The 24,938-nt window shown below is 33.6% G+C and overlaps 1 protein-coding gene across 4 annotated transcripts; it reads right to left on the bottom strand.

The window, feature by feature from the left end:
• Positions 1 to 1,530: 1,530 nt before the first annotated feature.
• On the bottom strand, positions 1,531 to 24,214 carry LOC124374471 (vanin-like protein 2). Of its 4 annotated transcripts, none has more exons than XM_046832685.1 (7): positions 24,149 to 24,214; positions 20,233 to 20,279; positions 14,146 to 14,295; positions 12,335 to 12,472; positions 8,400 to 8,566; positions 5,065 to 5,279; positions 1,531 to 2,313 (listed from the first exon to the last, which is right to left on the bottom strand). In XM_046832685.1, the coding sequence occupies exons 2-7, from the start codon at positions 20,272 to 20,274 to the stop codon at positions 1,571 to 1,573; spliced, it is 1,455 nt and encodes a 484-aa protein (XP_046688641.1). In that variant the 5' UTR covers positions 20,275 to 20,279; positions 24,149 to 24,214; the 3' UTR covers positions 1,531 to 1,570. The 4 variants fall into 4 exon arrangements, with proteins under 4 accessions (XP_046688641.1, XP_046688648.1, XP_046688635.1 ...); XM_046832692.1 differs by lacking the exon at positions 24,149 to 24,214 and adding an exon at positions 23,817 to 24,082; XM_046832679.1 differs by lacking the exon at positions 24,149 to 24,214 and adding an exon at positions 23,717 to 23,823.
• Positions 24,215 to 24,938: the final 724 nt, after the last annotated feature.

The raw sequence follows: 24,938 nt of genomic DNA on the forward strand, positions 1-24,938 counted from the left end.
GTTTGACGTGCAAATGTCACGCTTCTAGCTGCATCTATGTCACGCATGCCAGCTGATGTTTGTGATTAGACATTCGTAACTGCGGGGTGATCTGTAACGTCATTCAATTATCAGGCTAAATCAACAGTAACATAAAATAAATACTGATACCGCATAGAAACTGTGTCTTATGGCTGTACTTTTACTATTAAACCCTTAATATCACGTCACGAGACGCCTTACGGCGCATAAGACAAAACTAACCTCCAAACGGCAAAGACCCGCGGTACGGCGCATCGACACAAAACTGCGTCTATAGCAAATTTATAGTTCCTTTTAAATCCAATCAAATTCACTAACGGTAGTGCGTACAACCATGTGTGTTGGTTCTTGACATATGTCAAGTCGATCAAAATATAGCTGTCGCGTTACATTGTTTGAAACACTAGACGCGGATTTCTTAGACACCTTCCCCTCCGCCACAACTGCACAGACGCCGTCTACAGGCGCTGGCGCTTTTGTTTTCAGTTTGACTTCCAGTGTAGTGCGTGTCTAACCATCTGCTGAGTCGGTTTCCTTCGTCGAGTTTTTTCTATTTATATGGGTTTTTTTTATTTGTTAAAAGTATATGAGATCTTAGATTTAGTATTCAATTTATGTATGTATATATATTATTTTTGTCATGATTTAGTGTTTTTTTTAATGTGTCACCTATTTATTGTTCAGGTACATTGGGATTATACACGACAACACCATTATGAGAGAACACAAAGATAAAAATTTATAGCAAAACAAACATGATAGAAACGAAAAATACAACTCTTTAATTACAAAATTACAAACTTACAAGCCTTTCCTCCAGGACAATTGTGATCGGTATTGTTGTCGCTGTTATCTTATCTTTCTCGAGAATCCCGAATAACGACCCAGGTCCACCGCTCATCACATGATTTTGCGAGCGGTACATAATTATGCATTTTCCATTACAATTCAATTTATATTTCTGATCAGATCCTCTAGAATTTGATATTTTTACTGATTAGGTACTATTCTCGAGGGATGTTTTTCTTCCTTTCGTTGACATCCACAGCGAGAAGGTCATATGGCACCTGGCTCATATGTTTGGGTGGCGGAGTATGATCAAGAATAAAAACAAGTTTTGAGTGTTTTTCAAAGTTTTAGTTTGATCATGTTTGTTTTTATTGAATTTTTGTGTTTGGAGAAATGTAGAGGTAAAACACGGAAGTACAACAAAGCGATGCATCAGCTGAACGGGCGGCGAGACTCTGCAATCACGTTATCTACTAGACCGCTCGACTTTCCCCCCCCCCACCCCCCCCCCCCCCCACCCCCCCCCCCCCCCACCCCCCCCCCCCCCCACCCCCCCCCCCCCCCACCCCCCCCCCCCCCCACCCCCCCCATTATAAGCTTGAGAGTGATTTTGTTTTAAGAATGATAGTAAACAATAAGCATAATGTATGTTTAGGAGAAAGAGAAACAGCTGATTTTGCATGCCTGTGAACAGTTGATGAAGAGATGGAAATACATATCTGGAGATATCCTGGTTTATTCTGGGAATGTTTAGGTCACACTAATCTACACTCGACCTATAGCAAAAGTAATAAAGTTGGAAGATATGTTCATTTGAAGTTAAATTTGTAAGAAATTCCTCAATCCTTTTTTCTGATGTAAAAGAAAATAACTTTGCAGGAAATGATAACAGTCCATCTGTAAGTGTGATTGGATATGAAAATAATGACTTTTTGGAAACAGATCTGATGGAAATTTGGGAAAACTGCACATGATGGGAAAGAAAGTTGGGTTCATATCCACAAGATGATAACTGTGTGTCAGGACATGCGATAACACCACAGAATTCAACGTATGCAGTTTTGTCTCCAGCGTAAGTCCTCAATCCACTCCAAGCAACCAATCGGTAGGTGGGGCCATCTCCAGTTATAGATACTTGTACAGATATTTTACATCTAAACCCTTCATTATAGTATTCAAGATTTGTGTCTGGCCCTGAAATGACTGTAGATGTAAAATTTTCCAGATTGTAGTGAAAGAAATCAATATCCAATTTATGTTCTTGGAAATTTACACCAGTGATTGTGATCTTTTCAGAATGTGATAATGGTGTGCCACGCTGTTTTGTGTTGACAGTACTTATAAGTAACCTTGTTGTTGTATCACGAGACATGTGTGCCACAGCTTCTCCATCTCGTCCCTCATAAATGCCACTCCCTGTGTTTTTGTTTTTGGGATTGTTATAGCCAGCAGCCAAGAGATTCACATCATTGGCATAGGCCCAGCCAGCTTGGACTGATATAGCTGCAACACATAAAATCAGAAATAAATACAAACTTAATAATGTTACTAGTAATCATTGTACAAATGTTTCAACTGCTGATTTATTAAATTGTATCAACTGCAACAGTGTTGTGTATAATCACACTGTAAAAATTGATTGCTTTATTTACAATAATGCAATGAAAACAAAAGTATTATCATGTACTAATATGAAAAAAAACAAGAATTGACAACAATGGGCATAATGATGAGGTAATTTTAAAACATTGTATTCCAGCAACAATATTGTTTTGTTGTATATAGGAAATTACAAGTCCTCGTTGTTTTATTTTGTACAATCTCCTTCAGAACAAAACTTCAATAAGGTTAAATGTGGATTTCATGTAAGCCTATGTACAGTGTACACCAAGGCTGTAATGAGGAGGCATAACCTCTTTTTTCAAAATAATGTCATTCTTTGATATAATAAATTGATGGAAAAGCATATTTTTTATTACATTTAAATAAATTCAACATGTTATTGTTGCATTTTACTTCATGAAGAATGGATTCTGAAATATACATACCAAAACTTCTCATCTACTTGTTGAGGCACCTAATCATACAACTATTACTATTTGCAATAACATTCACGTGAAATGTTGCTTAAATTTGAAATAAAATACATTTTAAGTAAAAAAAAAAAAATCTGTGATTATCTCAATGAAGATTTAAACTGTAAATGAAACATGTTTAGGGTAGTCAATAGGTTGGAAATTATGTAGTATTTGGTACTATACATACATATGCAACAGTTAAACTTATTTTGTGCAAAACTTCTGAATCATAGTTTTATTTTGGTATTTCTGACTATAAACTATGACTAACCCAGGAGTATGCATTTGATGTTTTTTGATAATTTTAAGACAGAGATGTTGTGTTTTTGCTTAAAACATCTTCACAAAGCTTTGTGAGCTGGAACATTGTCCTGGTGGTATATTTATGACTTGTTTTTCCACAAATCATTCTGTTGTCGCTCACATAGGGTAGTCAGGACGCTAATGTAGTAATTCTGACATTATTGGTAATGTAGTAGAACAAGGTTACCGAATTTTTCAATGTTAGCATAAGTTTTTGATGACAATGGTCTGCCAATGCACTTGTGTATTCGCGGCAATCTTTAAATTGTTTATACCACTCAAACACTGTGTTAAATATAAAATTGTCCACCGCACACTTGTAACATTACAATTGTTTCATTTGAAGATTTTCCAAGGTTTGATGTTCACATGCTCTTAATACTTAACATTTTTCCGACGGAGGGACAAAAGTTTAACTGCTTATAATGGGCGGAATAAGAATGGGAGCTAGAAGAAACATAAGAAGGGATGGGATGGAAAGTCACGTGACCAGCAGTACGTTATTGAGCCATATTGTGTTCTTTTTGTGGCTTTGCCAATACTAGTCCAGTTATTTTATAGCCACAGCTCATAATGGAGGTTAGGGGCCTGCTGCTGGGGGGCCTGTGGGGGTGATGGGTGGTGCTGCTTGTTGTGGTCATGTGGTTAGAGGGTGTGTTAGAGTGATTGAATGTTCTTCATTTTGAATTTTTCTTGTATTTATTACAATACGAGTATATATATATATATATATATATATATTATTTTGTATTTCATTTAATATTATAATATATATTTTTACTTTAAGCTCATTTAATTTTGTGTAGGTTAAGAAAGTTTTGTTATTTTTATATTTAAATTGTAATATAATGATTTACCAAAATTGTATTAAACTATTGTAAATTTAATGTATATAATATGAGGTAGAGTGGTAGAGAGGGCTTAATAGCCCTAACTTCGCCTCTTTAATAAAGCCATTTTTCATTTCATTCATAATACGCTGTGAAGACAGTTTTATAAAAAAATATGTTCTAGTGATGGTGTGGAGGGACAAGTAGAACGGCTGGACAGCACACTTTATAAATCTATTCTCTACTGTATCAAACCACATGTTGTCACTACCCACACAATCTCACCTCGGCAACCTCACCCATGACACTAACTGCTCCAAATTACTAAGAAATTAGGTTATATTATACCACATATAACTTCATTATTTAATTCATTAATTACACTTTATTCATTTATATAGGTAATCATGAGCATAGAAAATATTTTAAATTCTTTATTCAGTGTCAGAAAAAAGTTTCAAATGTCGTAATTTCATTATTATTTTTTACTTTCTATTTTTAACTTCTTCTTATGTACACGCTTGCCGTTTCCTTCCTGTACTTGTACGGGAAACACCTCCAATTATGTTGGCACTGGTTTTCATCTCTTTTTGCCTGATCATATAACTTTCACATTCATATTATCAGTTTCCTTGAACAACTCAAAACCAGCATTTTGTGTTGTCACTTGTAATAAACATATCAGAAGTACTGTTGGATACATCATGGAACTCATTGTGCCTTCTCCTGAGTAGTCGTCACTGCACAGACTGCAACATGGAGAGGTCTGTAACTTGTCATGGCAGATACACAATCATGTCTATAAAACTTGTGACATTTCATAACTTAATTTACTTTGGTAGTTATGATTTGGATATATATATATATATATATCCCATCTTTATATTTGATGGTCCTCTATTGGTTTAAACAAAACCAATGAAAATTTATGAATTTCTTCCTGGTGACATTAATGTTTATGTGGTTGTATTTCATGTACATGTTTATTAGTAAAAGAGACATTATTGCCAACAGTAATAATAAAAATATCACTGATTACTTACCACTATAAAAAGGCAGTTCGGAGAACCATGCTGTAGGGTAGACGAAATCAGTAATGTTTTGCTCTCTGAGCAAGGTAGCGGTTGGTTCCTTAAACAGGATGTCAAAACAGGTGAAAATGCCAAACCTGACACCAAAGTCAGTGTCAAACCAGCTGTAGTCAGGGATCTTCATTATACTGAACTCTGGTTCAATAAACAAGTTGGTTTTTCTATATCTGAAAAAGTATGTACAAAGAGTTTTATACACCATAAAGACAAATAAAAAATGTTTAGATTTTGCAGTCTAAGCACGTAAATCTATGATAACTTCAATAACATCTATAATTATATATAATACAATTTTGAAAATAAAAATAAACTGACTTGAATACTTGTTAGAAATATCAGAGGGAATCCTATATCTAATCAGATATGTAATTGATTCAGTCTAACAAAACTGTTAATTCAGTGTTGGTTTTCATAGAACGGTCTAAGTAGCATTGCATCACTACTAGAGTGCAGCTTGCGTAAGTATGGTATTGATAGAGGCAAATAACGCAGACTTATCTGCGTTATTACTGTTTTTTTACTAATGGCCCTCAGAGCATTGTACAATGTAATTACATACATACTTATTACTAATTCATTAGGCATGAATATTTGAGCATAAATTATTTAACACTAAATTAATATTGATGTTTCATATAATTTACGTGATAGTACTGAATATCGACAATATTGAGTATATCAAATACAACAAGGGTACAAACGGGTGATTTGTTCAGGCAATAATGATAAAAATGTTATTCTACATTGGCAATACTGGTCCCATGCCACATGCTCACAGCTCATCTCAGTTTTGTTCTTAGTAATGTTTTTGCTGCGAGTAGTTTCTTATAAAGTCAGTCTGTTAGATTAAGTTGATTCTTTTATCTACCTACATGTAATACGGTACAGTTACAATCATATGGCATAAACAAGATTTTATACTAATCATGAAGCAAACTGTAAATGCGCAAAATATATCTTAAAATATTAACTAATAAATTAATATGCTTATAATTTTAACCCTCCTTATGATCATGATTGTCAGGCAGTTTAGTAACATTTGCATAGTAGTACTATTAAAATTAGGATAAGCTGAAAAATTAGTTATGACAGGTCGCTGCATTGTACTCGTGTTACATTTCCTCATTATCCCCAATAAACGTATCATGTAGGTAGATAAAGGTAACAGAATATATATGTGATCTCTAGTTTCTGTCATTACTGCATTGTATCTGTACAACATATCTTCATTATCCTCAATAAACGTATTACGTAGGTAAATAAAGCTAACAAAACATATGTGATCGCTAGTATCTGACTACTGCATTGAATATTTATAGTAGCTGAAGGAATTTTAACATGAGGGACCAGACACTAACATGACCACTCTCCTGCCCATGGTAATAGTTTGAAATAACATATAACTTCAGCAAGACTTTGAAAAATTTAAAATGTAATTATAATGCAATGCATCAGACAGAAAGTGCAATTTTTTTACATCTCAGACAACCATAAAGGGAACAGTGAGCCCATATTGCACCGATACTACAAATACAATACTGATTAGGTATATAAAAATTGATTTAACCAAGACTGAAGCAAGGAAATAGGATAATATAACTATCAGAGATTAGAAAGCGAAGACACACACTATATTGTATCAGATTTACACACATTCATACTTTCCAAGAATGTTACAAACAACACACGTGGCCTCTGAAGTAGGCTGATATTCCTTTTAGGAATTTAATGTAAAAATCATACATATTATAGATCGTTACAATTTGAATGTTTGTGCTTGTCACTCAAAGCTACTATGTATAATTATTGTGAATTTTTAAATGAATATTAAAATAATATGCACCTTAAATATGGTTAATTCCATTTAAAAATTATTTTAGGACTCCATCATAAGTGCTGTCACTACGAAAGCTAGAAAGCTACAGACTCTAACTTTAGGATTCCTCCTCACTGGTGTAAAATAGTTTGAGTGCTAATGAAATCTTTTGATCTATCAATCAAATATCATGGGATGTTGCATAGTAATTCGAGTTATTTCATTGACACCAGTATAGAAACTGTTTCACTCTCGGACTTCAAGGCCCTCAGCACTGACATTATTTACACTTTGTAACATATTCTAAAGCAAATATTACCACAAGTGTTTCATAATAAATTAACTCCAAAATGGTTTTTACTGATTTAAAGGATGTGTTGCATGAAGTCATAACTAAACAATACACTATAATGTTTTGTTTTCATTGGGGGATGAAAATTCTTAATGAGAAGCAAACAAAGAAACAAAACAAATGACTTTCTTTTATATCCCTACATGAGAGGAGAAAGCCAATTGAACACAACTTGATTGGTGTGACAAGATATGTATCCTATGGTATATTGAATCAAAAGAGCAATCTATTATATTAGAAAATAATTTCTAAACAAAGTTAAAAAAAAGGCATAAAACTATCTGCTAGAAAAATTATGGCTAGTGTTTTTGGGAGGCTAAAATTTGTTGCTTGTGGAGTAACTATCAATGCTGTATTCTTCTTGTGAGTCCTTCAACATCAGATGAGCCACCCTACACAAACCCTGTTTTGTAAGTTTCAGCTTGGTTTGGCCTCAAATAACATGTTTCCAACAATGAATGCCAAATTTACCATAATTGGTCGGTTACAATCATCACAAATGCTGCAATACTCGCTGATGATTAAAAGATAATAAGTGATATGATTTTTGAGAACGTTGATATCAGGGAGATTGGCCTGTAGCTATTTCTTTCAGTGGTTGGTCCAGTTTTGTTTTTTGGGTAAACTTTTGCAATTTTCAGTTTATCTGGGAAAACTTGTGAGAATGACTTGTTTATTAAGTCTGTCAAGGGTATTAACATTTCATGTTTACAAGATTTTATCACTTTGGCTGATATTTCATCAACTCCGGTTTAGTTTTTCGGTTTCAGGGAGTCAATGGCTGTTTGGACTTCGTCTTGCGTCAGGTCTGAGCTGGAAGATATGATTTGTTGTTGATGAGTCTAGTAACATATTAATTATTGCGTTATTACTACTTTGAAGTGTCCTTTCAGCTAAAAGTCATTCAGTTAGTTTGACACTTCTATTGGGTCGTCTACTATTTTTATTGTTAATTTGTAAGTGAAGCTCTATATGTTTAAAGAGCATGTGTAGAGAGCATCTTCAGCACATTTATTTGTTGAAGATTCTTAGTCAATTTGCACATAACATAATAATTATGATTTTGTACAGGCTGTTGACCTATACCTTAGTTTACTGATTATTTGAGGAACTACTAACCGTGCAACAATGTGGCCACTCTTGTTGAAGGCAATGTTAGTGTTGTAGAAGAGACTTCCATCAGGTGGGCAGTCAGTCTCGCCGACAGAACAGTGTGCCAACTCACTCAGGTTGACCACAACATAAATTGCATTATGTTTTGCCGCACATGATAATAACTGCAGAACCTACCAAGATTAAACAAGACATTTTCAATTTTATCTCAGCCAAAGCACTGATAAAACAATTGCTTTTTCCAAACAATTAAGGCAAAAAAGAAATAAAAAAAAATAATAAAGCCGCAAAAGTTGGTAAAGGTTTAAAGTTTATTAGTAGTTATCGAACTTCATACTTTATATAGTTTCAATTGAAATAGATTTGTAGTTTTTAATAGGTATTCATTTTTAGTAAAATAAGAAATCCTGTCAAAATATTCTAAAATGCTGTAACTTAATATTTAGAATTTACTATAAATGACTCAAATTAATAATAAATCATATTTTTTGTGTATTTTAGGGTTGAAATAGATTTAGTTTGTATACTTTATAGTGTTGAGTAATATTACCTTTGACAAATGTTTTGTCAGAATACAGTGTCGGAATAGTGAGAAAAGTAAACTCTGGGGATCAGAAAGGTCTGGACCATTGCCTAATTAATTTTGCAAGCATTAGCATCAATGGCCCATATCCAGTTACTTATAGAGGGTATTAAAAACTCAATAATAAAGTACCCAAAGAGCCACAATTTTGTATTTTTAAATTATATATTTTTTATTTAAGAATGGATTGCTATATTACGTTGAAATTTGTAATATAGCTTTAAGACCTAAATGCCTAATTACAGAAAAAAATTTTTACAAACTACTTTCACTGTTTATTTTTTACAATTGTGATGCATGGTAAAATTTCCATTGTTTACATCATCGTTAACCATGCATTATAACCGTTAAAAACTTATTAACACTACATTATTTACTGAGCGATTTTTATGACATAGGTGTCAAAATGTTTATAATTAGATTTAATATTTTATTATTCTTTAAAAAAATATCAAGATATTTTTCCTACAGTATTAAAGTTTCAAAAACTTCAATTATCTTCTTATGATAATATAATATTAATAGTTCTCTTGATTTAAGATTGAAAAAATAGTTGCACCCAATTTGAGTCCTACATCTTTACTAATTTTTGAAATACAAAGTAAAAACTAAAAAACACACATATGGTAACAAAAAGAGATAGACCATTGGTTGCATTTAATTTTTAGCTCCTCTTGGTCCATAGAACAATATCCTAAACTTTGTGTAGAGAGTTTTGTTTTTTTTATTACACACATACATATACATATTCTCAGTCACTAGGCTAGGCCGATCGCTACGACTATATCATTAACATTGGTGCGGCCATTTCTAAAGTCAATACACCACTGCCTTACTTTGCTTTCAGTCATTATTCCATTTTTATAAACTTCACACAGTTGGTCATAGATTTCAATTGGTTTATGTTTTTTGACATACAACACCTTATTACTGAACACACTTCACAAGTGGCAAGATTTTCTTGTGCAGCACACATTTTATTTAATCACGGTGAGTAAAAGTAAAAGAGATTCAGACCGTACGCAACTACAGCTTGATACATACTGAACTCCAGAGTGTTTTGACACCAAGATCGTGGCTGTAGCCTTACCCACTGCCGCACTATCAAAAAACGTCTGTTACTTTTTGGATAGCCCTTGTACATAGAGTCAAAATTCATTCCTATTTATTAAAAAGGTAACAAACAATTTCCTGATAACTATTACCCTATCTCTATTTTTGCTATATGTTTTAAAAACATGATGCACAAAAATTTTTAATTTTTTTCAAGCATTCCATGTTTTTTCTTAAGCCTTAATTTGAATTTCTAGAGAGGCACTCAGCAACAACTGCCATGCAGATCGTAAATAAATTCCTTAACCCATTGCTGGAAAAAGGCACAGTGTGTGTCCTACTGCTCAGTGAACTAAAGGCCATGAGGCACTCATGCTGTGTTCCCTTTTCTGCATTTAGCAATGTATTTCTTGAAATTTCCATTAGAATGCTATCCACTATGTTTGGTGTTTTGTTGTTTTCCACGGTAATACAATAAAAATCTGGTAGAATCAGATCAGATGTTCTGTTAAATTAATTTTGTTTATAAATGGTGTTTGGTTGTGTGCTTTGTTCATTTCAGAGTTTCAAATAAATGTGAGTAAAAAGTGTGTTTTGCTTCCTGTTTATTAGTTCAGATCTGTTTATCTAAGACATATAAAAATAATATATACAAATATTTTTTAGAATATCAAATTAGTGCAATAAAGAACTACTACGAGTAAGCTGTGTATGCTCCATGGATATTTCATTGTCTGTTGCCACTGCATATCCGTCACTGCAAATATAAGTAACTTCGGCCTCTAGGTGTCAAGTATTGATGTTTTTCATTGCCCGCAATTGGTTCATGCAATGGAACTGATAATGAGGAATCTGCAGCTCCTTATTGATTATTATGGGTGCAGATTATTTTATCGGATATATAGGATTTGTTTATACTTATACATTCTTGACTAATGCGAAAGAAGTTTGTCAAGGGAGAAATCTTCCATAGGAATGCCACAAAGCTCTATTTGGCCTATTTTCTTGAATATACATAATCAATATATGTTATTGGGTTTATCAAATACAAACAATTTTTCAAAGGTTTTTACACTCTAGAAGTGGCATATATGGCCCACTGGTCAACTAAAAACTGAGTCCTATAAGCTGCTGATTGGGGAGCTTGGGATACACTCTGGACTGTTCTTGTTGAATATAAAGACAGATCTTTGATAAAAAACTCAGATCTTTTTGTTACAAAAGGCTCTTTTCATCAGTTTCTAACATGATCAATAGCCATGTTGCCTATGTCTGCGGACTCCACAAGTGGTTTCGAGAAAGTCCACTACTGTGCCTGTTTAGCAGTATATAATAAGCTACATCAGACCTTTCGCAGTAATACTGAATTGTCTAGTTATACAAATTTAAAAACACTATGTGTAACACAACTATAGTATGAAACGTTAATTCAGTGTAAATATTGAGTTTAGCTCCAATTCACATTTCTCTTATGTGCAGCATCTGAAATCTTAGCTGTTGCAGACTTGATTCCTGAAAATTGGAGTCCATTCATCTGAAGGGATCTAAAAATGCTTGTCTGTCCGATGTAAAAACTATAGCAATTGGAACAACTTAGTTTATAAATTCAGCTCCAATTATTTGTTCAACACATTACTCCATCGTTACAGCACCCAGCCAACCAACCGATCAGCTGATGATGTAGATGCACCAGGAACTAGAATCATCTAGTGTCAGTTGTCCTGTCTTTTGCCGGCTGTGATGTTATATCATGTTAATATTTGTGTGTGATAGACTAATCAAGTGTTGTGTTTTTCATTTATTCACTGTGTTTTGTGCTGTGTTCGTTAATTTTTTAAATATGACGACTCCAGATGGATAATCCTCGCTTTTAATATTTATTAACCCTGATGTCAGAAGATGATTTGCTAGAATATGAAACTATAGTGGTATTATGACTACATATTAAACTGTTTGATGAAGGTATGTGTTATTGTTATTAGTCAATCTGGAGTTCAGGGCTGTATAATATGGAAAATAGTAGATTCTAATAATAAAAACAGTGTTACTGTTAAAAACGCTAATTTTGTAACATCTACCATTGACAAAATAATGTTTAAAATTCTGTTATACTTTCTTTGTTAAATCCAAAAATCTGCTCTACACAGCATAAAATTACTAACCTAAACTTTAACATTTATATGGAATCTAATAAATATTCCTAATATTTAAGTCTTGTACCTAAGAGTTTTGGTGCTACAGAAGTTAAAACACTAATATTATTAGGTTCTATATCGATAAACTAGATTATATGATGGTGGCCAACCTGGTGCGAATCAACGAGATCACAAGGATTGGTACCCACTTCTGGTAGTTCTATAAGAAAAGGGAAGATGTCCTGCCGTACAACTGGAATCTTTATGGTAGTTAAACCACATTCAGGGAACACCACAATATTAGCATTCTGTAACATCAGCACTGATTTAAAACAATAATTTTTAATAATTTCAATTATTACAAATTAAATAACGTACAATATGTTTGTTCCTACTCATATCTATCTAATGCACAATAGTTTATACGAGGCCTGTCTGGAAAGTATAAACTACGAAGCCCAATATTCAATGATTACTTCTTATCTACAGCAGCTACTGTTATCAGATTCAGTATGCATTATCTCTGTATCCTCCTGCTTGCACAGAGAATACATCTTATTCATACGTTTAATAAAGTCGGCTATCAGTCAGTGCTGATTGAGTGTTTCAAGCCTTCCTCAAGTTTGTTCTTAAAAAATGATGGAACATGTTGATCAGTGAATTTTGATCAAGTTCTTTTCAAATTTGGGAAATTATGCATGGAGAAGACTTAAATAATCCAGCAAGCCTTTAAGGTGAAAACCATGTTCCAGGCTTCTGAATCTGTGGTTCAATTGCTGTAAAAATGATTCGGTTGAAAGTTAACTGCGTTCTGTTCGGCCTTCATTAACACGAACCCCTGAAAATATTGAATGTGTGTGGTTAGCGATCAAAGCTAACAACATAACAGTGCATGAGTTGGAGGAAGTTTCGGACATAACAAAGACCACTGTTATCAAAATTCAGTCCGGGGATTTGATTTTGAAATAAGTGGTTGTAAAATTCGTCCAACAATTGTTTATTAAAGATCCAAACCCGCCAAGTGCCACATCCTGTCCTGATATGGTACTATGTGGCTGTCCTAAAATTGAAATCTCTCAAACGAACCAGATTTCAAACAGATGAAGAGATCAAACTGAATGTAATGGCGGAGCAAATTTTGATACACAGATGGACTTTAAAACCTGTTTTTTGAAGTAGGAGGATCATATGAACAAGTGCATTATGTCCAATGGAAAGTATTTCTAGGAGACTGAAGTTGTGATTTGTATACTAGTTTTTTGGTAATATAAAAATATTGGATACTTTTCTGACAGGCCTCATAATTATTTATTTTTATACTTGAATTATGTTAATTTTTAAAGAAATTCTGTATACCTTTTCTCTTAAGGAGTTCAGTTTCATAGAGCTACCATTCTTTTAAATGAAAACTTCCTTTGATTATAACTGTTTTACAGACCTTAAGTGAATTTAAGAGCTGGCCTTAATACTGATAAATTCAATGCAATACTTGCTATATTTTTTCAATGGCTAATGAAGGTAAGAGTACATCAGATCACATTACAGGCTTTACTGAAGTTTTCATGCAAAATTTCAAGTCTATAGCTCATTTCATTCTTGAGATGCCCTTCAGACAGACAGAAAAGAAATTTATACAACTTCTACACAGACAGAAGAAAGAAATTTTGCCAGTCTTTTGAGTGATGCTTGAATGATGCTCAGCCAAATCCCATGGATAGACATGCATCATCATCGAACTCATTCTTGTTTATGTAGAAATGAAGTTAAATGCACAATTTGAAATGCATTGGTCAGTTTGTTCAGAAGATATTGTGCGGATAAATAGACAGATACAAATTAAATTTTTCTTAGCCCTCAAACGATATGATTCACTAATGCTCAGCTAATAGGTGTCATCAGGCAGGTGACTTAATCATGGCTGTTAACTTCTACTGCTGGAGTTCTTAGACATATTTCTTTTGTTTCATGTTATAGCACTTACATGCGTAGCAGCTGTCTTGATAATATCTATGTATCTGCGGGCATTGTCAAGAAGAGTATCTGCAGGTCCATGATCCGATTGCGTTGGAGCAAACTCCACAACTGCTGCTGTATATGAAAGTCCACTCTTCACTGCTAATTGGAGACATATCTGAAACAATTTAGAACTTTTAGTTATTAAAAAAAAAATATTAATTATTTTTTTGGAATATTTTTGTTTAGTCTTCTCATTGTTTAGTAAAAAAAAAAACCCTTAGTCACATGTGTCTCCATCATTTGTAGCATCAATTTGTATGTACTTAGTATATAGGTCTTATTTAGCTCACATTACATATGTTCTTAAATTCCAGTATTTTTAATTTATTTTCTTTTTCTGTCTTCACCATAATGAATTCCTTTTCTATTACATGTTTTTCTTTTTTTATAAAATGTAAAGAATATAACAACGTGATCTCAGCTTGTTTAAGCCAAAGTGGTCCATGCCGTAATAGTTCATGGTTTACTATCTGAGTGGGCATGAAACCTCTTCAAACTGTCAGCTGAGTTAACCATGTTGTCTGCTTCATGCTCTAAAAATAAATGATTTTTTCAATATTGTTTTTTGGTTATTGAATTCTTAACTTTTTTCTAATTCATAATTTAAACAATACATAACTAGTACATACCCGAGGCTTTGCCAGAAATTTCTATGCTACATTCTGTGTATTTGTTTGAATAGCACCCACAATTTCAATAAAACTTGAACTATTTTAGGTCAATCTAGAGGAAATCCAAAGTTGAAGTTCATAGTTTTCTTAGTGAAAGCACTTGTGATGTAATATGATAGGATCCTGTGACATATTTAAAGTGAAATCAGTCATATATCATGCATCAAGTAACCATTTTACAGTGTTCATGATCAAGAAGACCAGAAATGAAGCAAAAGTGTAATTCTTATTTCAGATTGTGCACTTCCTGTTGAAATTAATTATATTTCCAACAAAAAATTGGAGTTTGCTATTTTGTCCCAAAAAACAATATCAATAGACCTATATGTAATTTTGTAATGAGGTGGATTCAAATCTGTACAGTTTTCTAAATTGTATGGATGTGAATATTGTTATTTAAAATTTAAAAAAAAGTCAACATAAATAATACTAACAAATTTCAATACTTACATTATGACAGGTGCCATCCATATGTAAATATAATACAATACAGTAAAGTTCTTGTTTCCCAATCCATGTTTGCTATATCATACTATTTCCCTGGTTCAGTCTACAGGTAGGAGTTAAATCAGTATTTATATATCTAATCAGTATTGTATACCTCATCACTGAGAAATGGATGCGATGTCACTGTGACGATTTTCTGTCATAAAAATTGCATTTAGTGACTTGTGTATTGCTTTATGACCCAGAATAAATAAATTGGTTTGCCTTTTTACCACAATATTGAAATAAGCAGTGTGTGTACTTTTTTTTGCTTTCACTCTATAAATGTAAACAAATTGAAAATATTGGTTAAAATAATTAAACGTATGGTCATACTGTCATAATACAATGTTTCCACGTAACAGTTGAATACATTTAACTGGGTCTTTGAATTAACATTACACAACTTAAGAAACCAAGATGGAAATTTTTTCTGCTTTAAAGACCAGTGGGCATAGCCTGGAAGGTTTTACGAAATAAGAATAGGCCTATGTTCAGCCTAGGGACTATAATGATGTCCATGTAAACTTTCAGAACAATCGATTGAATAGTTTATATGTGAAAGCAAAAGAAACAAACAAAAGCACGTTTGCATTTATAATATTATTAGGATTATACTCTTTACAGGATAAACTTAAATGAATTTGGATCTATTTTAATAGCATTATAAAATGATACATCTGCCACAACCAAAAATAACGGAGTAAGAGTTGTGAAATCTTTTGCACTCGGACAGAATAATTAGAAATGTCCCTGTAGGGAGTGGCAATGCCTTTTTCTATACCAACTCAAACTTAACTCCACAGCTTGTTCCTCCTAGCTTGTACAGGCACTATGAGTGGAGTCTTCATTTTAACTTTAGATAAAGGAGATAGCAGATGCATTCGCCACCAATGGGAAGCCAGGACACCCAACCTCCCAAATGACAAGCAAACCTCTTTCACCAGGCACAGTGTCACTTTCGGGAAACTCCTATCTTTAAATAACAAACCAAGTCCTAAATAACTCTTTAAGGCAATCACTGTTTTCTAATTAAATGTATTTATATCATTTTAAAAGGTTTGACATAATTTTTCTTCTGATTCTAAAATTCATGCTGTAACAGAAATTCAATAGTAAAATGCCATTTTGGTAAAAAAATGTACATTTTGTGGGAATTTCAGAATCACAGCTAACATGTTTTCTGAACATTGTTGAACTCAGGCTCTATGTCTTCTTTCATAAGCGAAAGATTTGCTCAATTGTTAGGTTTTAAACGTTAGTCTTCTCAATTACAGATTGTTAGCCTATCTCAAACTTCAGCCCACACTAAATGGCTCATTTGTGGAAATGGAATCTCTTTTTCAGGAAATGTACTGGCTCAACAACTCCCTGTACATATACTCGCAAAAATAGCTATTGATCTGCTTCAAATGTAATTGTGTTCTGAAGTCTTTAAAAAGGTTTAATCACCCCTTTAACGAATCCTAACAACATTGACAAGCTCCTTTGTATCTCAACTTGCCCCATATTCCTGACAAGCAGTTCGGCTATTCACATTCATTGGTACTGATCCTTCTTCGCATCCAATATAACCTACATCCATTCTCTCTATCACACTCCTTTCAATGAGTGATGTAGATCTGCATTATTCTCTCTAATTATTCTAGTACCAAGAACATTCCTTATGCAGGAAAAAACTGCTGAGGAAACTCAGTGATGAGTTTTTAAAGCCACTCACATACCTAATTCTCATCTAGTTGTATATTGACTTTATGTTAAAATATTATTCTCTTGGCAACATGGATAAGTGGTCATTTCCACTCCATGTTTCCAAAGCATACAGTAGTACACCACATTTGTGTAGCACCGTCTTTGACACCGATTGTACAAACTAGTCCAGGCATGTCTTTCAATGATGTTCTACTAACAGGACCAGAGCTAGAACACAACATTGTCAGCATTTCATTGAATTTTAGTCTCCACTATGTGTTTTCTCCTGTAACATCAGGAGCATGTTTTGTGTTATACAAGTTCACCCATATGGCCGTCAATACCAGTTAATCTTATGCCACAACAATCCCACTCAACCTCTGTCAGTATATAATTTGGCAACAGTCACTGACTGATGGGATGAAAAATGTACAATACTGAATCAATAAGACAAGGTAAAAAATTTCTCTATGTGGCAAAAATACTATATCAATTGTACGTAGATGATATATAGTCAGGAGGGCAAACAAAAGAGGATTACTCAAACACAGTGGTTTTGAACGATGTAAATGGGTGTCAAACTCTCCTGATTTTCGTCAAGGGTTACCCGTGAAACACCAGTTTTTTGCAAGCCTCTGCGGATCCCCAATTCTCCATTTTAGGTCTGCATTAGTCAGCTCAAAGTTTGCAATTTTCACTAATAGAATTGTTCTAAGTCATTGCAAGGATTTATGACCCTTGTAGACAGAACCAGATTGGTTCCAGCTCCCCCCTTTGGAGTGACTCACATCGAGCTACACTCCAACCAACCTTACCTCCCTTGGTGAAGTTATGCCCTTCACAGTACTTTCTCAATACAGACTATCCAATGGAACATCTTCACCAGGTTCTCTACATGACCCGAACTTCAGCATGTGATGGCTTATGTTCTGCAGTTTGTCCACAACAAGTCATCGTCAAAATCTAGTCTCTGGTAACCTGTTGACATAGTAGTTGAAGACTTCTCAGTTTAAGCTCATCCACTCTATGTGAGGATCTCGCTTCAGCCCAGAAGAATTAGTTGTGATCAACTAGACTTCAATGTCTCTCACCTGTTCATGACTAGGTTGAACTCCTATGGGTCGGAGGAAAAATCAAAAATTTGGATTTCTCTAATAAAAATAACTCCCTAGTTTACTTTCCAAAGAATACCACTTGTTAATTCTCATACATGTATGTGACCAGTAGCGTAGCCAGAAATTTCGTTCGGGGGGGGGGGGGTCCGAAACCGGGGGATCCGGGGGACGTTTTGTGTGTTATTTGCCAATGGGTTCACTGGTAAAAGATGCACCGGAAAAACTCTACTGATTAGAAGTTCGGCTACTTTCGATTTCACTGATTGAGGTATTTATGAATGAGTTATAATGACGATTTTTTGTATCATTACACTGTAGACGAGTATATAGGCCTAATTATCGGAAAAAAAATTAAAAAAATCACTTTCGGTCGGAAATAAAATACACCTGAAAAACTCTAATGATTAGAACTTCAACTACTTCGGACTTCAGTTATTGAGGTAAACGTGGTATTTTTGATTGAGTTAGGACGACGATTTTTTTAATCATTAAAACTGTACTCAACTACCTATATAATTATCGAGAAAAAAATCACTTCCGGTCGGTAAATACCGAAGAAAAGCTCTCTACAGATTCAAGTTTTGACGATTTTTAATTTCACTGGTTGAGTGGTTGAGGTAAAAGTGGTACTTATAATTATGTTAGGACGTTGGTTTTAGGTATTAATACAACACCGAATAATACCTATATAATTATCGAGAAAAAAACTAAAATAATCACTTCCGATCGGAATCTACTAAGGAAAATGAAATAATACCTCAGTCAGTGAAATCCAAAGTGGTCGGAACTTCTTATCAGCAGAGTTTTTCCGGTGTATTATCGGACCGGAAGTGATTTTTTCAATTTTTCTTTGATAATTATATAGGTATTAGTCAGCGTTCAATTTATACCTAAAATCAATGTTCTAACATAATTCTAAGTCCCACTTTTACCTCAACCACTCAACCAGTGAAATCCAAAATCGTCAAAATTTGAATCTGTAGAGAGCTTTTCTTCGGTATTTACCGACCGGAAGTGATTTTTTCTCGATAATTATATAGGTATAGTGTACAGTTTAATGATAACAAAAATCGTCGTCCTAACTCAATCGAAAACACCACGTTTACCTCAATCACTGAAGTCCAAATTAGTTGAAGTTCTAATCAGTAGAGTTTTTCAAGTGTATTTTCCGACCGAAAGTGATTTATTTTCTTTTTTTCGATAATTATATACACGTCTACAGTTTAATGACACCTAAAATCAACGTCGTAACTTAATTCTAAGCAGTCATTATACGTCCGCAAGACGAATTTGAGCCAAGTTGTCGCTAATTTAAACTGTTCGCCGTGTTACAGTTCAGGTTACTTTGCGACTTCACGTGACCACGCCCTATAGAAATACCGTGATTACACTACACTATCTGAAAGGCGAGCCCAAAAGTATTGTTTGATACTTTATGATTTACACGAAAGGACAATTAAATGTTTAACAACGGTCACTTTAATCAATTAAATCAATGAACTTAATGTTTGTAGACAAGAGTATGGTAACTCTCCCTTTTTCTCCTGCTCCATGCTTTATTTTTTTATATCCAAGTCTTAAAATTTCGGGGGGGGGGTACGGACCCCCTGGACCCCCCCCTTCGCTACGCCACTGTATGTGACTCACTCTTTCTCTTCTAGTTCAACATGTATGGACACCTCTTAACATGGTGCGATCTCGCATATTTCAATGTTTCGTATACTTCACAACAATAACACATTACAACTTATAAAAAAATCAAGTTGTTATTTTAAAACACATAATAACTTTTTAAATATTTGCTTTAGACTGTGTTCTACTTCAAGGCAAAAGTAACAGTTAGCTCATTAGAGGTATTAATTTTGTTACTCAATACAACTGCTTTAGTCAACATTTCTTATTTCTGAATTAATTTTATGCTTAATACGCTTACTCGTGTGCATAGTGCTGCTGGTGATAAATGGGTATGGCTTTACTCCTGAAAGTTAATAGATATTTTTGACTCGTAGCTTCCCACCTATTAATACAATAACTAGCTCACAATAACATGAAACAATTGATTAAGTATTACAATAGTAAAAAACTTACGACTGCTAAAAGAACAGAGGAATATCTGCACATAACCACCATTTTACCTGAAACATATTTTTCCAGTGAGTATCCTAATAATACAGTAAAGCATATACATCTATTTACAAATCACATTAAATGTTAAAGGGCTGATGATTGGTCATATTTTGCTGCATAGTCAAGAGGAAGAAGTTGTGGATATTTTGTCAAGGTGCATCATTTGCACGCTTCATATTTCTACAAAAATGGTGATGATTTTCCTGCTGAAACACTGGAAAATTTCTAAAGTGGTTATTGCATAAAGTTTTTTTAATTGTTTCAGGATGAAAATGAAAGATATTCAGTGTTTAGTTAGGGAACATTAACTTACACCGTTATTGTGACGAGCTCCTCACGCCTGAGATTTAATGGGGTGATCAACCGAGGCGGAGAGAAAGAGTGGGGACAGAGCCGAGCAGAGCCGAGCAGTACCGATAAATCCCGAAAATTCCTGACAAACTCTGTACATGCGGCTGATAGCGACCTCAGTTCGGAACGGTTCTGATTTCTATTATCTTACGAATTAATGAGTCGTTTTATATCCGAATTAATGAGTCGTTTTATATCCGAACATATCTGCAAAACATAGAAAATTATATCGAATTAATTATATTAATATAGAACTTTCTTTATAACTCCAAAGACACTTTACACAAACATATCTGCAAAACATAGAAATTATATCGAATTAGTTATATTAATATTGAACTTTCTTTATAACTCCAAAGACACTTTACAAAATGTGAGATGGTGCACAACGAATAAAATGTCATAATCTTTTTGTGCTATTGGAATATATTCAAATTAATAGGGCAAAAGCAACATATTATAATGTGGAGTCCTTAATTGGTAGTAAATAAATTAATAATTACACTACAAAATCTGTAATAAGAGTTATGTAATAGCTGTAATAAACTAAGGGTATTAAAAAAGATTAAAAAAGAAACTTGCGAGTAAATATTCAACCAAAAACATAATTATAGAAATATGACAAAATCAATGACAACTACCTGACTTAAATACCTAACATAGCACGTGACATCATTAATAAATACAAAATTTTGCTAATTATATTATATTACTGTAACTGACAAATTCAGCTTAAGATCATATATGAGTATATTTTTGGTTTACAATTTTAAACACTTATATTTATGTAAGAAATATTACACTTATATTACAGAAATTTTATGTAATACGGATGATGAAAATAATTTAGTCCTACTGATCTCTAATGCTACGAATATAAAGATTTATGATACAATTACAATATATATATATATATATATATATATATACATATATATGTTGTTGTACCAAATTACTGAAATGTGTTTAATTCAGAGTAGAAGCTAAAAACACAGTGGTACATTTTAAGAGGCTTGTCACATTGATTGCCTGCAATTAAATTGTGCTGCATCCTGCAACATCCAGCTTTGAAAATGTAATTTAAATATATGTATGCTGTACTAAACTACGGAAAGGGGTTTGAAAATACAGTGATACATTTTAATAGGTTCGCCAGGTACTGAACTAAATTAAATTCAGATGAGTACAGAGCGAGAACGCGCGGACTGCCCATTCCACTATTCTAATACACGGGCTATCTGTAGTTGGCAGGAGGGGCCCCTCCATCCCCACTCTTTCTCTCCGCCTCGGTTGATCACCCCATTAAATCTCAGGCGTGAGGAGCTCGTGTTATTGTGCAACACAGCAAAAAATGTGGTGGCCATATCCAAGAATAACATGGATAGGCGAGTTTGTAATATTGTTAGATCTTTCAAGCATTAGTGACCAAACATATAATACAATGTTTTTATCTTACCGATTGGCACTATCCTGAGAGATATTTTTACGGTCATTAAAATCAGCACGGGGCAAAATCGTGCTGTTGCAGCCTGTGCTGACGGCCAGCAGTATTACTGTCTAGCCCATTACCCTTTTATCGTCACAGGCTAATCTATTCGGCTGTCAGAACTGACTCGAAGTCCATTATCAGCCAATTTGTTTGGTTTGGGCATATTTTTACGGTCATTAAAATCAGCACGGGGCAAAATCGTGCTGTTGCAGCCTGTGCTGACGGCCAGCAGTATTACTGTCTAGCCCATTACCCTTTTATCGTCACAGGCTAATCTATTCGGCTGTCAGAACTGACTCGAAGTCCATTATCAGCCAATTTGTTTGGTTTGGGCATTCAAACTGATTAGATTAGTTTTGTGTATTGCGTTTGCTAAGCAGGTATCTTTTTACTGGTAAACGCAAAATTTATACTAAAATATAGGTAGAGAACCACCAATATTTGGTTTGTATAATATTATAAAATAAATATATCTAAGAGTGATAGACCAACAATAACAAGTAAGCCATACCACATCGAGTGAATGCGTACGTGTATTAAGATTGTTTATAACATTTGTAAATAGAATTCGAAACTGATTTTTACTATTTTATTTCTATAATGTTCAGACTGTGTAACTTGCACTGGTTTTTCTGTGAACTTTGGATTATTGGAATAGCAATAATAGAATTACGATATAACTTGACTAAAGAATTAGTTTTCCAGGATTACAGCTGTCATTGTTATAAACTATGTTTGTAATGGGAAATGTAATTTTAAGCACAAACATATACAGTGTAAGAACCCAAATGGCGTTATTGTAAGAAATTCTTTGTTTTACAAAGAATCATTTTTATCAAAAGTACATATTGTTCTTTTTTTACTTATATTTCTTTATTTGCCAATATTTCAGCTTATAATTGTTGCTGTATTCTTATAAGATAATTACGTTTACAAAAATATATAGTTAAAACGTAATCAAAATGTACATATACAATTTTTATAAATTAAAAAATAAAAAGTTTAGAGAACATTCTGTCTTATTTGCACTAATAAAATTTAAAAGTAGGTATAGACTTTTCAGTTTACACATAAATGTAAAATAATTAAAGATGAACAAAGAAAAGCAATAATCACAGCTCTAGCTATTGTATAGGCGGATTTATGAACGTTTCAACAGGTGTCAGTGTCAGTTCATTAACGAAATTCACCACGGCGGCGTTCGTAGCGGGGGAGTCTTCTAGTCGGCGACTCTCAGCGCCTTTGGTCGGTCTGCACCAAGTTGCGTGGTACGTCTGTGACGGTAAAAGGTTTAATCAATAGTTTATTTTAGATTTTTTCGGGTTTTTCAAAACTTAATTGTTTTCGGTTATTTTTCATTTTAATGTTCTTTGAATTTTTCTTTTCAAAGAACAACAAATAATATGATGTGGTTAAAGTAAAGGTGTACCTTGGGTTAAACCTTAGGCTATATTGTTTTCTTCAGTAAGACGTGTGTAATACAGTAATAAGAAAATAAAGATTAGCCAAATACCATAATATTTACCCCCTATCCAAGCAAAATTATTAATATTTGAACATAGTGAAAGACATAACTGAGAACTAAAATAATCATACAGTACTTACAATCTATAAAGTTAACTAACATTAATTTATTACATTAAACCTTAAATAAAAGTTACTCTTATTGTGATAATTATAAACAAGTGAAATGTGAATCACTAACTTTTTTTTTCTTGGGCAATTGAATAAGGAAACCGAAAGCCTGCTTTGGTTGGCTATTCCCCAATCAACTCAAGACCAAGGTCAGAGTACAGTACCCATAAGCCGACCCGGTTTTTATATCGCTTAGTACAATCATCGATACTTTATAAATAGAATAACAGAACTGCTGTTGTAAGTTAGATAGACATAACCTTATTAATCGTTATCTAAATACTAAATAAGTCATATGTTTCAATTTAATATTAATAATTTAACATAATTATACAATTACATAATGGGGGAACCATAACCATTAAACCAACAATTTAAATAATAGAGAAAACAAGAACTAACCTTGACTTTGACATTGCCTGATTAACTACAGTACGGTGACGGGTCTCGGGTCGGGTGTAGTGCAAGGACACGGGAGACATCAGGAGCAAAAGTGGTGCGCGATTGTTAAAGTCGAAACTTATGCAATTCGAATGGTTAATTTGAATTTAAAACGTTGATACGAATGCACGTTATTTTGTTATCATCAGCCTAATTTGTTTAATGCAATAATAAATTTAAGCATAACCTAAACACAGAAATCTGGTTATACAAACATATGGATTACTTTTAAACCATTTAAAAGTACTAACACAACAGCTACAGAGTTTGTGTTTTTTAATACGTATATATATATATATATATATATATATATATTAGGAGTTTTATCCCCTGTCGTTTCGTTTGAGTAATTAATAGTGAATATTGACGTACCCTGCATTATACAACATCGTATTAGTGTTTAACTAATTAATGTCACATTTTTATTAACAAAAGTTTTGCTGAAGCAGCCCGCAAAAAACAGTTTCAAGATCGCTGGTTCGTCAATCTTTCCCCTCTGCACCACACGCCTAACAATGATGCCTATGGAAATTCAACATCTCAACATCAGTTGTAATAAATAGACATCAGCTGATGCCGAAAAAAATATACTTTTAATTTTATTTAATGTATCTGTTTTGTAAACAACAGTAAATCAAGCAGATAGTATGTGACCAAACAACTCATAGCGGGAATAGCTAGTTTTGGCATCAGTGATTTGGCAACACCGCCTCTAATGTAATTAGACTTTCGTGCACATTAATTCAGGCTT

Source organism: Homalodisca vitripennis, chromosome 1 (assembly GCF_021130785.1).
Source record: "Homalodisca vitripennis isolate AUS2020 chromosome 1, UT_GWSS_2.1, whole genome shotgun sequence".
NCBI lineage: Eukaryota > Metazoa > Arthropoda > Insecta > Hemiptera > Cicadellidae > Homalodisca > Homalodisca vitripennis.

Bases quoted from the DNA above. Each gene is read 5' to 3' on its own strand.
- LOC124374471 (XM_046832679.1), bottom strand. From the start codon at position 23,738: ATGTTAGTTAACTTTATAGATT. The intron at 20,280-23,716 runs GTAAGTACTGTA...AATATGTTTCAG, and splicing joins GTTAGTTAACTTTATAGATT to GTAAAATGGTGGTTATGTGC. The intron at 14,296-20,232 runs GTAAGTTTTTTA...AAATTGTTTCAG, and splicing joins CCTCTGTTCTTTTAGCAGTC to ATATGTCTCCAATTAGCAGT.